Genomic DNA, 18,039 nt, shown 5'->3' with positions numbered 1-18,039 from the left:
TCACTTCAAGTGTTTCCAGCTGTAATGGGAGAGTTGGAGTGATACAGCTGTAGAAATCATCAGCTGCTTTTACTCAACAGGTCTGCCATTAAGGAATTCCTTTTGTTGAAGTTGTTCCACAGAGACTGCTGAATACTTCAGCAGACGCAGTTCATGAACAAGATAGTTTCAAGGAAGAAATAAATATGTTAAAAATTTAAATTTCATTCACTTCAAAGTACTTCCTCTCCAATCCCAATAATATTCTTAAAAAAGAGTCAATTGTAGATTTCAATATTATATTAAATATTATGAAACATTATTATTATTATACTAAAAAATATATTGTTACCAAAGTTTAGGTAAGCAGTCACACACATGAAACTAATTGCAGTTCATTTTTATGTGTATTTGTATAGTCTAGTCTAGTTATTTTCAATTTTTTTCTTATGTTAGCATTCTCCCTCATCAGATTCTTCTTAAAAATCAGGCAGGTCATATTGGTCATAACCTCCAGGTTAAGATAACTTAAAATATTTTGAGGCAGTCTTCAAACTCAAGGATGCATTGCATCATGCTCTGTTCATTTATTCCCCAAGGTATCTCTGCAAAAATTAGAATTAAAAGCACAGAATTCTAAATAAAGATTAAGAAAGAGTGAGTGGTTCAGCTGCTCATTTTGAGAACCTCTTCTCTGGCACCTTTGTTTTTAAAATTGATATTAAGGATTTTTGCCTCATAGACTCAATTCAGTTTATTGGTTTATTGGACCTCTTCCACTGGATATGTTCCATTTCTTTCTGCTGAAGCTGTTCTGTTGAGGCTGAGGTTATTTGTGACAGTGCTTTAAGAGCATATTATTTTTTCAATTTGCAGTTCGGCTGCTTTGCATATTGAGGTTATCTTTTGGTATACCATATAAGCAATATATACCCGTTGTATATTGGCATATACTTTGCAATCTACTTTGTTACAACAAAATAATTTAAAATATTACTGAGTAAAGAGCAAACCTAGACATAAGTGAAATTCACCTCTGTATTCAAAATACTGTATCTTTTAAAATACTTTTCTTGAAATATATTGCAAATACTACTAGTTGCAAATACTACAACATTAGCAAAATACAGCTTCTCTTCCTATACGCATAACATAAAACATACATGGCTGTTATCTGTGGTTACAGTTCAATCACTTTGCTCATTTGTTCTGTTTCAGACGGTTCGCCATGGTTTTCCTTATCTACCCACTGCCTTAGCTTTTGACCCAGTTCAGAAAATTCTGGCAATTGGAACAAGAACAGGAGCCATACGAATGTATCCTTTCTCATTCAGAATTTACACCATTTCTATGTATTTGTAATACAGTGTTGTGAATCATCATCTACAAGCACTCAGGTAAGGTTACAGTTTATGTTGTTATGTTCTACTTTATTTTGCTTTACTAAATGGACTGGAAAAGGATGTGCTGTTGAGGAATTACCATTAGGTCCTTATAGTGTCCAAAATAAATTTTTTGGTTATGTTCTTGGCATAAGGTTTTGGCATACATTGGTTAATATAAAGCAGAATTAATTTTTGGTTTTCGGCATGAAATATACTTTTCAGTATATAAAGATAGACTGTAAAGTGGTAATGAGCAAGTTGTGAATGTTGTGCTAGCAATAAATAAATTCATTGCTGCAATGCAGCTAGCCATCTGTAGACATCTTCACTGTAGATATCTATATATGAGATATTGTTTAGAATCTTCCAGTGGTGGGAAATAAGTGATTTTAGGTCAAAATTCATCTCTTCCTGGAGGAGAAGGTGAAACACTCCAAAATTATAAAGGTACATCAGTGCTAGCACTTATGTATTTTTTTATACAGTAGGAATTTTAAGTTAGAAGTCTACACAGAATAAATCCAATATAAATGTAGGGAAAACTTGAAAACTGATAAAAAAAGGATAATATTTAAATGTGAAGATAATATTTAAATGTGATGTATTTCAAAATGTTTCCCTGCATAATTTTGATAGTTTGGCATGGTTCAAATATATTCCAATTTGTTGAAAATACATATAAAGTATGGAAAAAAGGAAAGTATTACAGGAAGGTTTAAAAATTACAGGATATAGAAGTAATAAACCAACATTTTTTACAGCATTTTTGTAGATAAATAAATTCTGGGTTTGAAGTAGGGAACAATGCTGTATGAAATACCAATCTAGTGTTTTCTGGTTCTTTTGCTACCGTATTCCCAAGGTAACTATAAAGCTAATGAACCCAAAGGCAGGTGACAAAGTAAAGAAAAATCTCCTCCTGCAGAACCAATCTGTGCTTCATGTAACATGAATAGAGCTTTGTTTCCTCCTTTTTTGAGTGCTCTTGTTATGAACAGTTGCATTTTCATAAGCCTTATTTTCTATCTGATTCAGAACTACTCACAACAGTCAACCTCAAGTTATGGCAATAAGCTTTCCTTTGATAGTTCTTAAAATTTACCTATATGAAGTAGATTAAATGTATTCTTTTCAATTACAAAGAGGAAAATCCCCTTGAATTTGTGCACTTCTGGGAAAGTGCAGGTCTAGTAGTCATGCTTTCTTCTTTTGGGAGGTATGCAAGGTTAAAAACCTGGAGCTTTGTCTCTGGAAGCTTCACTGATATATTCTATGAGAGGGATTGGGAATTTCATGGGTAATGTAGATGTAAGAAGAAGACCTTGCAGAAGATTGATTCTCAAGCCCACCTCTTCTTTTGATCTCAGCAACCTGGCTTTTGTGGAAGCAGTTCTGTTACTGGCTAGACATCCTATACCTTTATAAATCCCTCCTTCGAGCAAAATGCAGGTACAGAGCCTGAAGTAATACAGGTTCCTGTAGAATTAATTTAAACCTGCATGTTCCCTGCCACAGGAATGGAACATGCAGTGGAAAATTAGCTATATCCCTAACCTTATATAAAATTCTCTCTATATATTCTATGGAAATGGATTATAAAGGGTGAGAGGAAGAAGGGAGCAGAATGTTTTTCAAAGCACCCTTACCTTTAATATCTGTTCTCCAGTTTTGCTACCAAACTCCTACCTCTTTCAAAGAAATTTTTCTACCAGTTCTAGTATCTGAATCAAACAAGAGCATCAAGACTGCTAGTAAATTTGATTTTTTTTTTTTTTTCTTTAAAGATGTCATCTCATAACATAAATGCTTCTCAGCTAGGCACACAGAGCCTGGTTTGCTTAATTGAGCACTGAATGGAAACTGTGCTCTGAAGACAGGGGGTGCCATAAAAATAATTATTTATTCATTTTAACTAAGGCTTCTCCACTTGGCTCTCAAAGGTTCACAGAACATATTACATTGAAAAATCTAGTTGTGGACTAATAACTTTGCATTTGTACACAGGGCTGAACGGTAATCAGTGAAACAGGGCCTGGGACCACACACAGAATACCATTCATTTAAGCCAATCTTGCTGCATTAATTTGTAATTCAAGTCAAGATAGAATAGATTTAGTATTACATCTGAAAATACAATTAATAATGGAATTTTTAAGCAAAATGAAAAAAAGTATAGACTGTAATGTCTCTGAGTCCTCCACAGTACTTTTTAACAGAGCCATACAATTCCATTCTGCCAGGAATGTGTTAGGTAACACATGTCATTCCACACATGCTGTGTTTGGCTGGTGCTTCTAAACAGTACTGTGGATAGAGTGAAGGGACAGACTGTTTGACTACCACCAGAGAAATGCACCCAATTATTTATTTGTTTATTTATTGGTGGCACCAAAGGACCTAGTTTGGATCAGACTTGCATTGGGCAACACAGAGGCATAGCAAGACCAAAATTATGTTTAGTATTCATGTAACGATGTAGAACAAGTTTTCCTGTGACCAGTGTTAAGTCACATAATGGTACTGTTGCTTCCCTGTCTTTCTGAAAGATTCACAAAGTATTGGTGTTTCTATTGGTCACAAGTTAACAGGTCTCAAAAGACAAGCTGTTTCCAAAGAAAATGAAGTGTGTACCTCTGTGTTGTGAATTAATGTTTAACATCATGCCTTCAGGTGATCATTTCAAATGATCCAGCAGCAGTACTGGAATTGGCTATGCTAAATTGGCCTGAAATAGAGTATATTATTCATAAGTTGCCATTAGAGTGCAGAAATAAATGAAAGTTCATTTTGTTATGACAGTCAATTTGTCTTCCCCTAGATTTCTTTTCAGACTGCTTTAGATGCAACTGCTGTAGCTTCTATAGCAATGGGAATTGCTGTTGCTATGGTCTGCTGATTCCAGCAGTCTCTGTGGGATTCTCAAGGAACTTCAAACAACAATGTAGGTTTTACCTACACTGATGACTGCTGGGTACTGGATCCTCATAGGGACAGCTATGTTCCAGCCCACAGAATGAGAGTGTGCTGCAAATCATCGATTAAAGTATCTTCCTATTACCAACACAAGATAACAAAATACTCAAATAAAGGGAAAGAAACTCTTGAAACAATTGCTATGCCGTCTGGTCATTCTTTTTGTTTGTCCTAAACACAGCAAATTTTATCTCCCCTCTGAAGAATTTTTTCCTATTTGAAACCTGTTCTCAGCTCCCATAATTTTGAACATTGCTCAGATCATTGAATGATACCTCTCTACCTGGATTATCCTTGCTTCAGGCAAGCACATTCAGATGAAGAAAGGCTATGAAATTGAATTCCTCTTCTTATCATCTCCGTATCTTCCTTCTAGAGAACCTTCTGACCTTACACACAATAAAACAAAGTGTGTAGTCTCGCGTTACTATCAGAGAAGGTTCTGTGTGGCGGGCGGAGGAAGCAAGCAGCCGATTCAATATGAATGATAGAGCAAGCTTCAACTTTATTGAAAGAAATCACACCTTATATAAGCACTCTACAATAATCATGCGTACTACTCACAAATCTATTGGATACATGTAAAAGGTTACGTTATAATATCCCAGCCCCTTGTGGCATTTCAGGTATGTCACAACATCTTCCCTCTTCTGGCCTGCCTTTTTTCCCAAGGTTGTTTACCATCATATTCAAGGCCGTTGTGTACCTCAGTTTCTCTCTTTGTTAACATAACAGTCCTTTGTTAGCATAACTGTACCCTGGGTTTTTTCCTTTGTTTACCTCAGATGGCTGCAATCAGCTCCTGCAGAGACCCATGGCCTTGCTCTCTGCAAGCCATTCTCCAACAGTTCTGTATCACCATACAAGGGGGCAAGAAATTAAGAGACTTGGTCAAACTTAAGTCTCTTTTTCAAGAGGAAAAGGAGGAGTCTAGGGGGTTGTCACATTCTTGATCTGAATACATAGATTAAAATCAGTGTTGTTTGCAATGATTATTCCAGTATCAGATCTGAAGAAGTGGAGTGTTGCTCTCAGACTTCAGGATGCTTATTTTTATATTGTCATTTATTCAGCTTACAAATACTTCTTAAAATTCATTATTGGCACTTTCTGGAGTCACTGAGTCCTTTCCTTTGGGCTTCTTCCATCACATCAAAGATGTGCTTAGCCAGTACCGCCACCTATTTCAAACTTAAAGACTAGAGCATATATATATATATCTTTGCATTGAGCTGCTGATTATTTGGTGGTCAGCTGCAGTAAGAAATTCTGAAAGAGAGTCTTTTATAGCTATTACAATCTATGCTTACTAAGAAATTAGAGAAATTTTGTATTAAATCCAGTGCAAAGAAAACAACTTACTGGGTCCAGAATGGCCTCCACACCACTGAAAGCTTATCCATCATCAGATAGGCTTAAATTAGTAATATGGTTTGGGAAATGTTTTAGTCCTGTGTATTGTCATTAATACATATTCTTTAGACTTATGGGCTTCATGTTGTCATGGATGCAGGTTATGGGACATGCAAATCCACATTTTCTCTGTTCGTTGCTTGAGCAAAAAAGCCATCCACAACACATGCAAGGCCTTTCTAATAGATATAACAGCTTGATGTAGTCCAATGTTATCAGACAATATAATAGCCATTTTATACCTAAGCAAACAATATTCTGACTCACTAGTATATGAAAGTGTAAGTGTTGCTCTGCCCCCACCTTTAGCTTAGCTACATGTTCCTGACACTTTATTTGCTTTGTCCCTGGTGCTCATCAGGTATTTCCATAAGCAATCCCTTTTGCTAACCTGGTAAAATACTAGCTCTTTTTTTTCTGTGTTACTTTTTTGCCAGATTAGTGAACTCTGGTGCTAGTCAGAATGATGCATAAGGAGACTGGAAGGAGTGCATAGTTGGGACTGGATGGAGTGGGAGATAGAGGATAAACAGAAATTTTGGCAATAAGAAGCAGGTTATTAAATTGACTTGTTTTACTATGTGAAATTGCATCCCGGAAATCCAGCTATGGCAGAATGCAGTTGTCTCTGAAATTTGCTACAAAATGTAGAAATAGCCTTCCAATTCTGAGCAGTATGGAATATAGTCTATCTTTTGCTTGTATTTAAAAAATCTTCATATAAAGCTATTTGCAAATCACAAAAATTCTACAGGGTCTGTTCAAGAGAGATTCTACTTTAGGATCATATTTGGAATCATTTTCCTGGACTGTTTCATCTGTTTCTTCCAATGTTTTGATAGTAAGGGTGATTTCTGAATGTCAAATACAGTAGAGAAATACTTATTTGAATAGGTACATTTTGGAAAAAACAAAATATGGCTTCAGGATGGCCAAGAAGACCAATGGCATCCTGGCTTGTATCAGAAAGAGCGTGGCCAGCAGGACTATGGCAGTGATTGTCCTCCTGTACTCAACACTGGTGAGGCTGCGCCTTGAATACTGTGTTCAATTTTGGGCCCCTCACTACAAGAAAGACATTAAGGTGCTGGAGCGTGTCCAAAGAGCAACAAAGCTGGCGAAGGAAGGGTCTAGAGCATAAGTCTTATAAGGAGTGCCTGAGGGAACTGAGATTGTTTAGCCTGGAGAAGAGGAGGCTCAGGGGAGACCTTATCACTCTCTACAACTACCTGAAAGGAGGTTGTAGCAAGGTGGGGGGTCAGTCTCTTTTCCCAAGTAATAAGTGATAGAACAAGAGGAAATGGCCTCAAGCTGCTCCAGGAGAGGTTTAGATTGGATATTAGGGAATATCCACCAGAAGGGTTGTCAAGCATTGGAACAGGCTTCCCAGGGAAGTGGTTGAGTCACCATCCCTGGAAGTATTTTAAAGATATGTAGACGTGGCACTTAAAGACATGGTTTAGTGGTGGACTTGATAGTATTAGGTTAACGGTTGGACTTGATGATCTTAAGGGTCTTTTCTAACCTCCATGATTCTGTGACTCTATAAGATTATCTCGGTTCTTTCTATGAAACAGCCAATAATATTTTTTTTTTTCCAGAGTTACTATCCCAAGTAAAGGGGGAGGTGAAATCTAAACCTAAGATAGCTCTGTTGAACAGCATGGATCCTCAGCAGCTGATGTATACAGAGATTGTATTACCAGAAGGTAAAACTGAGGCTGTTTGTGCACAGGCAAAGAAAACAAATAGTACTAATTAAATCAGCCCCTGCAGAGTTCTGAGAAGGCATGGAATTTTACAGTAGTTAAAGGAAGTGTGGTAAAGAATGTTTGACATCAGGTCGGATGTACTTTAAAAGAAAAGAAGAGAATATAACTTGAGGTTTTGGTCTGTTAGAAGGATAGCATAACATCTAAATATAAAGTGTGACAGATTTACTCTCCTTGGAACTGCTGTCTCTTAATCTAAACAAGGTTTCAGTAGATCTTTATCCTTAAAATAAGCCAACTGTGTTCTGTGCTGTTTACTCTATGTGATTTATTGGGCAGATGGAATGGGGGAAGCACAGACAAGATCATAAAACCAAAGTTCTGTTGTTTGACTTGGAAAAATCATTGATGCATTTCATCTTTCTCTCATTGTGGAATATATCTGGGATTTTTCCAGAGCACTTGAGTGATTCAGGAACACAAGCCTCACTGAGAGTCAGTACTCCTAACAAGTTCTTTTAACAATCCCATGGGAATCAACACATACATATATGTATTTTTATATGCATAGATACCTAAATAGGTTATTACCAAAATTAATTTATTGTCAAACTACAAGAATAAAAAAATATTATTAAGGGTATAAAAGTAATAAAATTTACCCGTATGGTTAAATCTGACAGAATCAGAGGTTGGGGAATTTTAAATCTATACTGAGATTACTATGCATCTGGTTATGTATCCTCTCATATTAGGTCTCTGCATATGTGCATAAATTTGGGTTCATTGGTCTCCGAAGCCTCTTTCATGCTTTTTAAGTAATCAGGTTAAATATGTTACACTTAAATGTACTGGGCTTCCTTCACTTGCTATTGGTATTTATCCAGGAGGTAAAAACAGAATTGGACATCTGCAAACAAATCTACTAAGAAAAGATAGATTTGCGTATATTTGGAGATGCACCTAAGAATAGCATACAGGTGGATGAATCTGGCAGCATTTTAACTGGAGCTGATGAGTGCATTTATGATTACTGTCTGAAAAAAATGCTTTCTGGATGTTTGTTGCAAGAATTTTATTGAGTTTAATAAAAACCCAACTTACTGCGATATTGAAATGATTAGTGGTAATAGTCAACCATTTCAAAGAAGTGATGTGTCTTAATTAGAGTTTGTGTGAGCTTTAGTGCTTTCCCTACCTTTATTTGTTCAAAACTTTGCTTTTTTGTTGGTCTTTTTTTTGGTTTGTTTGTTTGTTTGTTTGTTTGGCTTTTGTCTGGCAAATACTCTTGGTGAGAGAGAATTGATATTTCTCCAAATAACTTTAAAAATCTAATATCTAGCAAAAAGGCAAACCCAAAGAAGATAAGTACATACATACACTGGGAGTCTTTTCGTGTTGAGAAGAGAGACCTATTTCTGTCTAGCTACAGGCACTCATTTCATTTAAATTCTTGACAACTTCTTAAAGTTACGCATGTGTTTTTTATAGAGGGAGGCCATGGACAAAAGGAAGCTGTGGGGGCTTGAATGCCCATCATGAGATAGAAAGGCTACTCTGAATAATTATCTCCGCATTGGGAATACCAGTGTAGAAGACCTTCGGAAGTTTCTGGAACCAAAGAGATCCAGATATGAGGATCTTTTGCAGAAAGGAACATGAACCACATGTTGTGATTCAGTATGAGATGGGACAGATGTAGTCACACACTATTTCGGCCATACGTTTAGGTATGGGTGTAGGACAAATGCATTATTATTCCTGAGGTCTGAAAATGGGGAGATTGACAAAACAGGTAATATGATCTCATTCAGAATAGCAGGAGGGAAAGGTTTCCTTGAACAGGTTTTTTGCTCTCATCCATGGCCAACTCAGTCCCCCTTTCCTTAACTGTGACCTAATTTCATTCCAGTTCTCAATAGTTCTTACATTTCTATTCCTCAGCCCTGACCTGTCTTTTCTTAGTGGCAGCCAACAAACAACATTCTTTCAAACTCTATCTTTCTCCTGACCTGTGCAAAGCAGGCCTCCGAATGACATATTTTTCTAAGGAAACTGTAGAAAGTCAAGAACCAAGGTGTTCCCTGAGTGCTTCAGATACAGCATTCAAAGCCACACATGAGTACAAAAGGAAGAATCAAAAAAGAGCATCACAGTAGAACAAGCTTGTCCAAAAGAGACTGTGGATCAAGAGCTATCAGAAAGTGAATAGCTGAAGCAGCCAAGTCAGGGGGCATCTAAGAATGTAAGCATAGCATCAATCTCCTCATCCAGAGGGAGCATGGGGAGGGGAAATTACCCAGAAGTGTTAAGAGCCTCTTCCTTTTTAGCGTCGTTGTGAAAGAGATCAAAGGTAGTTTAGAAATTTATATTTAGAAGTGACCACATTTAACAGAAGCTAAGCACGTTTCTACTAACCCACTCAATCCCCTTCTGGACACACAGTAAGTTCATAGCCCTCCTCAATCATGTATATGAGTAATATCCTCAGTGCCTGGATCATTTGGAGAATGTGGGAGGTAGTGCTTCAAAAAGAACTGGTCCTTACTATTCATTTCTGAATGGAAAGGCTGCCCTGAGTCCTTGCAGAGACTTTTACAAGGGACAGCAGGCACCTATGATTTAGAGAGAACTGGGAACAATAACCCCCAGTCTCTTTCATAACCCCTTGCACTCAGACTTTTGACTTCATGCCTACATGTCCTAAGGGCCAGTCAAACCAGAAATGGGCTCCATCATTGTCAGGCTATATTCTCATGACTCAGCAGCATGCAACATCTATTCTGGTGTAGGCAAGCACCCAAACAGTGCTGAAGATCCTGTACCTGATGGTAAATAAGGTATTAGGCTTCATCAGCTCTTAGGCCAGAGTTAGGTAAGGCACAGACACAGTGCCTTCTGGTGAAGCCTGTTAAAATGTTTATAAGTCTACACTGGTGGGCTTCCAAGGCTTGCACAGCATGAGGTGGGGATTCACAAGGTTTAGGTAGTTATAGCAACCCTTAGTTGTACATTAGATGAAAACACGGATTCCATGAACTGGCTCTCCCCTTCATAGTTCAACTACTCACAAAGACTTGGAAGATTTTGTTGGTGTCTCCTGCTATTACTATTTGAAGGAAAATAGATTGAAGGATGGTATCTGAGGCAATCAATCACCACTGGTGGGCTTACTCTTTGCAAACTAGTTGCTAACTAAAAAGTAAGAGTTGGACTTTCAAGGCTCCACAAGGTGTCTGACACTTGAAAACAGGCATGGACTTCTGAATCTACATGAAAGGATGATGAACTCATGGTACTAGCCTACAGCAGAGGGTCTCTGCAACTTGGCTCCACATCTGAAAGTTTTGCATCAACTGCAGATCATTTCACATCCAGAGAATAATGCTGTCCCACAAATCTAAGCTCGTTTTCTGGGACCAGAATCTCCAGCCAATCATACCTGAAGAAATCATGGTAGCAAGGGCTCCCAAAAAAATCATTCTGCCTATCTTCTTCCACAGAAAAGGAGCTCCAGGAGGATGGTCTTACTAAAATATACTTCCAACATAGCTTCTGCAGATGCAAGGTTAAATTGCATTCCTCTTCTGAAGCACCTCATGTAGTGTGTTGTCCAAACTTGTACTAGGGATGTAGGCCAGGAAGCAGGTACCATTGTGTCGCTCAGAAGTGGTGCAAGCAAGAACAAGAAAATTAGAAGTAAGAAAAACATTACCTGGACACTAGTGACATGTGCAGTCACAGGGGCAATGAAGTGCTAATGTAATCTGTGAGAGAGACACTGAAGGCCAGCGTAATGCTCCCTAGATAGCCTGTAACTAAGTAAGCAAACATTAGTGGGATAAGTCTCTCTCGGGCTAGTGTTCAAACCAGATGTCAAATTTGAATGAAAATACCTGAAACAAGTAAACTGAAAATGTCACAAGTCTCAGCACAAACTTCTTTTCCTGGTATAATGTAGATAGGACAAATGTTCCTGGGGATTTCTTGAGGAACAAGCCATGAGTGATGCAAGATGGTGAGTCTTACATACCTATTTTGATTTAAGATCCACTGTATCAGCTCTAATGATCCTCTGGCCAGATAGTAAACAACCAATATTGGTATCACATTTCATAATTTCATATACAGGTGCCAGATTTATCAGTCACCTCTTAAAGTAATGGAAGAAACTCTGAAACAAAACCAGACAGGAAGCATGCCTTCAGTATGAAATTACCAGGAAGTCAGCTTCAGTAGTTTGGGAAAGCAACTTCATTTGTGAAGCACATGGATAGTTGTATCTTTTCATCTAATGTTTTTGGGAACTTCAGTGTCTTTTTAATGGGTTAAGTATATCAGAGAGATGCTATGACAGGGGAGAAATAACTAAAAATAAGAAGATAACCAATAGCGATTTGCAGAAAGTTAGTAGTTTTCATTTGGCAAAAGAGAAAAAAAAAATTTTTGTAAAAAATTTCTTCAATATAGCTAGTCTAAATCTATCCTCTTTTAGTTTAAAACTATTGCCCCTTGTCATATTGCAACAGGCCCTGCTAAAAAGTTTGTCCCCATCTTTTATATATGCTCCCTTTAAGTATTGAAAGGCTGCAATAAGGTCTCCCCGGAGCCTTCTCTTCTCCAGGCTGAACTCCCTTTCTCCACAGGAGAGGTGTTCCATCCCTCTGATAATTTTTGTGGCCTCCTCTGGACCCACTCCAACAGGTCCATGTCTTTCCTGTGCTGAGGATCCCAGAACTGGACACAGTACTCAAGGTTGGGTCTCACCAGAGCAGAGTAGAGGGGCAGAATCCCCTCCCTCGCCCTGCTGGCCACACTTCTCTTGATGCAGCTCAGGATACGGTTGGCTTTCTGGGCTGTGAGGGCATGTTGTTGGCTCATGTCCAGCTTTTCATCCACCAGTACCCCCAGGTCCTTCTCCGTAGGGCTGCTCTCTATTCCTCCATCCCCAGCCAGTATTGATACTGGAGGTTGCCTTGACCCTTGTGCAGGACCTTGCACTTGGCCTTCTTGAACCTCACAAGGTTCACGTGGTCCCACCTCTCCAGCCTGTCCAGGTCCCTCTGGATGGCACATCCCATCCCTCAGGCGTGTCAACTGCACCACTCAGCTTGGTGTCATTGGCAAACTTGCTGTGGGTGTGCTTAATCCCACTGTCTGTGTCACTGATGAAGATATTAAACAGCACTGGTCCCAGTACAGACCCCTGAGGGGTCAGGGGCCAATTGTCACCCACTTGTCACCAGTCTCCATCTGGACGTTGAGCCATTGACCTCTATCCTCTGGATGTGACCATCCAACCAACTTCTAATCCACCAAAGAGTCCACCCATCAAATCCATATCTCTCCAATTTAGAGACAAAGATGTTGGAGAGACAGTGTCAAAGGCCTTACAGGAGTCCAGATGGACTAACTATAATAAATAAAGTACATATTATTTAAAGAATGGTCTGTCTGCCATTGTGCAAGCATTGTACTAATATACTCATAAGACAAGGCAGACTTAGCAAGGCAGCTCTCAGTGACGCTAGGTTTTGATAGGAGTCCCTTCCTTTATATGCTGTCCTTCTTACTCTATGAATGTTTCCTTTACAGGCATGCTGCATTAGGCATTACATCCCAGATTTTTCAATGACAGTGTCTTTCCTTGATTGTTTCTTGTGGTGGGTTGGCCTAGCCAGCAGCTAAGCAGCACACAGCCATTCACTCACTCCCCCCAGCAGGACAGTGGAGAGAATTGGAAAAGCAAAAGCGAGAAAACACATGCGTTCAAATAGAGACAGTTTAATATGGGAAGCAAAACTGTGTCCACAAGCAAAGCAAAATAAGGAATTCACTCACTACTTCCGCCGACATGCAGATGTCCAGCCACTTCCTGGGAAGCAGGGCCTCAGCACGTGGAACAGCCACTTGGGAAGACAAATGCCATATCCACAAATGTCCCCACTTCCTCCTGCTTTCCCTGAGCATTGTACTGAGCACAGTGGTATGGAATATCCTTTCGGTCACTTTGGGTCAGCTCTCCTGGCTGTGTTCCCTCCCTGAGCCTTGTGTATCCCAGCTTACTCACTGCAGCAACAGAGTTGGCAAAATAGAAAAACTCGATGCTGTGCAAGCACTGCTCCACAATAGTAAAAACTCTGGTGCGCTAACAATTCTGTTTTAGTCATGTATCCAAAACACAACATCATGCAGGCTGTCATGAAGAAAATCAGTTCCATCCCAGCCAAACTCAGTACACTTCTCAAAAATTCTCCAGTACTGTTTGCTTGAACAGTTGTGGTTTTCAAACAATGATGACTGGAAATCTAGCAATCTTAAGATGCTTTCATTGCAAAACTGCTGACTTGAGCAGAAACAGGATTTCACAATCTTCCCTCTAATTATTGATAATAACTGTGCTTTCCAGTAAATAGTATATGAGATTTTTTTCATTATACTAAATAAATATTAGCAAATCTCTGGGGATATTCATGTGTTGATATTCAACATTAGCTCTAAAAATGTTCACAGACAGAAGGAAATATTGGTATTTGATTTTTGTGGACTATGGTTGATTTCTGTTTTTTTTTTTTTTTTTTGTGATTGCTCCAAGAAAGCTAAAGCCCTAATCACCCATTACACTGCTAGATTTTAAGCAGCTACAGCAGGTGCATTTTAAATGCTAAGACTTTTAGAGAAGTTTGAGTTTCTGTTTTGTTATTTAGCTTTATTTTCTACAATGCAAAATTGATAACTCTGTGACAATATATTTACATATTTCAATTGCTTCAGTAAATAAATAAGAATTGGCTGAATTATGCAGTTTGATCTGCGGCACACCAATTTCAAATGCTCTGTGCTTTTATTATGAGATGAATCAATGTGATGTGTGGTAGAAGTTTAATAACATTTGAGGAAATTCATGTAGTAGGCATGTACATGTATAACTTTACTCAACTATATAGTCTCCCAGAAGCCTATGATTAGAACTGAACAAGCTAGTCTTTTAAGGTAATTATCTTTAATTTGTTGGGTTTTTTCCAATTCACAGGTTGAAATAATTTCTTGATTCAGATGTGGATAGATGTTTGCCCCAGTTCCCGTTATATTATAACAGTAGTGTTTTGTTTTTCACAACAGTTTTATTAATCTTAATTTGTAGAGTTTGAGAGATTTCACTTCAAGTTAAATGTTTAGAGCTAAGGATTGGCTGACGCAATGCACCAATACTTTATCCATTAAGGAACTTGATTTAAAATATGTGATTTGGTTAGGGGAAGTGTCCTATATTCCTTCTACAGATGTCATACACTCTAATCAGTAGATTATTTGCATAGTTTTAATGCCAATTCATTTTGTCTTACTACTCAGATTCATGAGAGGGACATAATTTTGAAACATAAGAATACAGTCTCTTAGATAAAAACTAAATTAAAACTTTTATCTTGGCCATTTTTAAAAACAGAAAATGGGGTAAGTGCTAGAATGAGAAGTGTTTATGTGCCATTCATGAAACCAAGCAAGCAAAGCAATATTTATTTCCCTGTAGTATATCATTGAGAGGCACCTGGAAGATAAGAGTGACTTCAGGGTAATGCAGAGAAGAAATTCTTTACCTATGTTTCATTCCACTGTGGAGAGTAACCTAACCACTAGTACACCATCTAAAGAACCTGAAGGTGCACGAGTCCATGGGACCTGATGAGATGCATCCATGGGTCCTGAGGGAACTGTTGGATGGAGTGGCTGAGCCACTATCCATCATATTTGAGAAGTCATGGCAGTCCGATGAAGTTCCCACAAACTAGAAAAGGGGTGACATAATGCCATTTTAAAAAAGGGAAAAATGAAGGACCCACAAGATCATGGAGCAGATCCTCCTGGAAACACTGCTAGGGCACATGGAAAATAAAGAAGTGATTGGTGACAACCAACATGGCTTCACTAAGGGCAAATCGTGCCTGACAGATTTGGTGGCCTTCTGCAACAGGGTTAGAGCACTGGTGGATAAGGGAACAGCAACTGACATCATCTACCTGGACTTGTGCAAAACATTTCGCACTGTCCCACATGATATCCTTGTCTTTATATTGGAGAGATGTGTATTTGACAGATGGACCACTCGGTGGATAAGGAATTGGCTGGATGGTTGCACTCAAAGAACTGTGGTCAATGGGTTGATGTCCAAGTGGAGAGCAGTGACGAGTGCCGTTCCTCAGGGGTTGGTATTGGGACCTGCGCTGTTTAACATCTTTGTTGGAGACATGGACAGTGGGATTGAGGCAACCTCAGCAAGTTTGCCGATGACACTGAGCTGTGTGGTGCAGTCGACACACTGGAGGGAAGGGATGTGCCATCCAGAGGGACCTGGACAGGCTGGAGAGGTGGGACCGTACAAACCTTGTGAAGTACAACAAGGCCAGGTGCAAGGTCCTGCACATGTGTCAGAACAATCCCAAACATACACATAGATTGGGCAATGAGTGGACTGAGAGCAGCCCTGTGGAGGACTTAGAGGTATTAGTGGATGGAAAACACACTGTGAAGCAGCAATGTTCACTCACAGCCCAGAAAGCCAACCATGTCCTGGGCTGCATCAAGAGAAGTGTGGCCAGCAGGTCAAGGGAGAGGATTCTCCCTCTCTACTCCACTCTCTTGAGACCCCACCTGCAGTGCTGTGTCCAGCTCTGGGGTCCCCAACACAAGAAGGACATGGACCTGCTCAAGCAGGGCCAGAGGAGACCACAAAGATGATGAGGGGGCTGGAGCAGCTCCCCTGTGAGGACAGGCTGAGAGAGTTGGGGGTGTTCAGCTGGAGAAGAGAAGGCTCTGGGGAGACTTTATAGCAGCCTTCCAGTACTTAAAGGGGCTACAGGAAAGGTGGGGAGGGACACTTTACCGGGGAGTGCAGTGATAGGGTGAGGGGTAACAGTTTTAAAGTGGAAGAGGGCAAATTTAGATCTAAGGAAGAAGTTCTTTCCTGTGAGAGTGGTGAGTCACTGGCACAGGTTGCCCAGAGAAGCTGTGGCTGCCCCTTCCCTGGAGGGGTTCAAGGCCAGGTTGGACGGGGCTTTGGGTAACCTGGGCTAGTGGAAGGTGTCCCTGCCCATGGCAGGGGGGTTGGAACAGGATGACCTTTAAGGTCCCTTCCAACCCAAACCATTGTATGATCCTGTGATAAACAGGTCATAAGTAGCACTGACTTTCTTTCCTAGTTTTTGAGAGTTATCTGACTGGTATGAATTGAACCACTAAACTTCTAATAAATTATAGGTTGTACATGTCAACATTTTCTCCCCAATTCTTTCAAGCCAAAATGATCTGACAAATTTACGATTCTTTCACATTTTCGTTTTGTCTTTTTATTGCTTGTCCTCTGCAATATTTGAGCAATTTGTCATGTTACTTATTCATTAAGACTGAGAATATTTTCTTTGCATTATGCTAGTGTTATAGACCACTTGTTTATTCTCTGATTTCAGTTTAGTGAGGGTTGTTTATCTTCTCATTCGAGGTGTGGGAGATTTTGTTTATTTACTTCCTGAAGGAACAAGTCATCCAATTTATGTGTGAGATAGTTTTGTTAAGAAATCATGTGAGCATTTGAGATATACGAGTATACACTCTTAGCGATACATCTGGTTACATGAAGAATTTAAGAGAGGGATTCCTATAAAACCACTGTATGGGGATAACAGCACATGAAGACAGTACATTGCTTTACTCACAAGAACAGCCCCGTTGAAATCTGTATATCAAAACCAGCACTGAAGTACCTAAGCAAGATTTAAGTGTAAGTCAGACATCTGAAACTGAAGCTGAACTTCTGAACGTCTCTGCTTAGTTTCCTAACCTGGGAAATGCCAAGCCCCTTCAGATGCTTTAGGTATTGTTTGTGTAGACAACCACAGGTGCCTTTGTTTTAAGAGGGTCAAGTAGCTCAGCATTTGTCTCGTGATAGAACACTAATATGATTAATCAACTAGACTCTTCTCCAGCAACCTCTGTTAAAGGATTAAGATCTGGCAGGCTTTCTCAGAGCAAGTGTACAAGATCAGACTGAACATAAAATGCAGTGGTGGATGCTACTTCTAAGAGCTGATGCTCATCCTGTATCCACTGACTTGTACTGTGGATGTACTGACTTGAGATATGGGACTGTCAGTTAAATTTTCTCAGCAAAAAGTTTAAACCAACCCATTACAGACAACATTTTTACAACTAGACCATATATACCTGTGAGGTATTTTTCACCTTAAAGTATTCCATTTTGCAGGAAAAACAAGTATAACTGTGTCTTTATAGATTAATGATTTAGTCACATAATTTAAAGCAGGAACCTTACACTCCAGTCTGTGGATAAGGTCTGCTGATAAATTTGAACAGTGCTTAGATGCAATAATGATAACATGTAAAGGTATTCTCATTTTTGTAGATCATGTTATCTTAGCAAGGAAGATTGAATATCTAATTCATAATAGCTTCATGTGTTTGTTTCACACAAGTTTTTCATAAAATAATAATTTACATTGGAAGATCAAATGGTACCTGATAGATTTGGTAATTTCAAAGTAGCTCTTAAATTCCAAGCTGCC

The 18,039-nt window shown here is 39.1% G+C and overlaps 1 protein-coding gene across 1 annotated transcript in view; it reads left to right on the top strand.

The window, feature by feature from the left end:
- The first annotated feature begins 541 nt into the window (after positions 1-541).
- Positions 542-18,039, top strand: part of STXBP5L (syntaxin binding protein 5L) — a 202,229-nt gene continuing 184,731 nt past the window's right edge. The window contains exons 1-2 of the mRNA XM_074900267.1: positions 542-578; positions 1,166-1,295. Of these exons, the coding sequence (XP_074756368.1) occupies positions 542-578; positions 1,166-1,295 (167 nt within the window). The remainder of the gene's footprint in view (positions 579-1,165; positions 1,296-18,039) is intronic.

The sequence above is a fragment of the Athene noctua genome, chromosome 1, assembly GCF_965140245.1.
Source record: "Athene noctua chromosome 1, bAthNoc1.hap1.1, whole genome shotgun sequence".
NCBI lineage: Eukaryota > Metazoa > Chordata > Aves > Strigiformes > Strigidae > Athene > Athene noctua.
The sequence above is the reverse complement of the archived record's forward strand: the minus strand, read 5'-3'. Positions and strand labels throughout refer to the sequence as shown.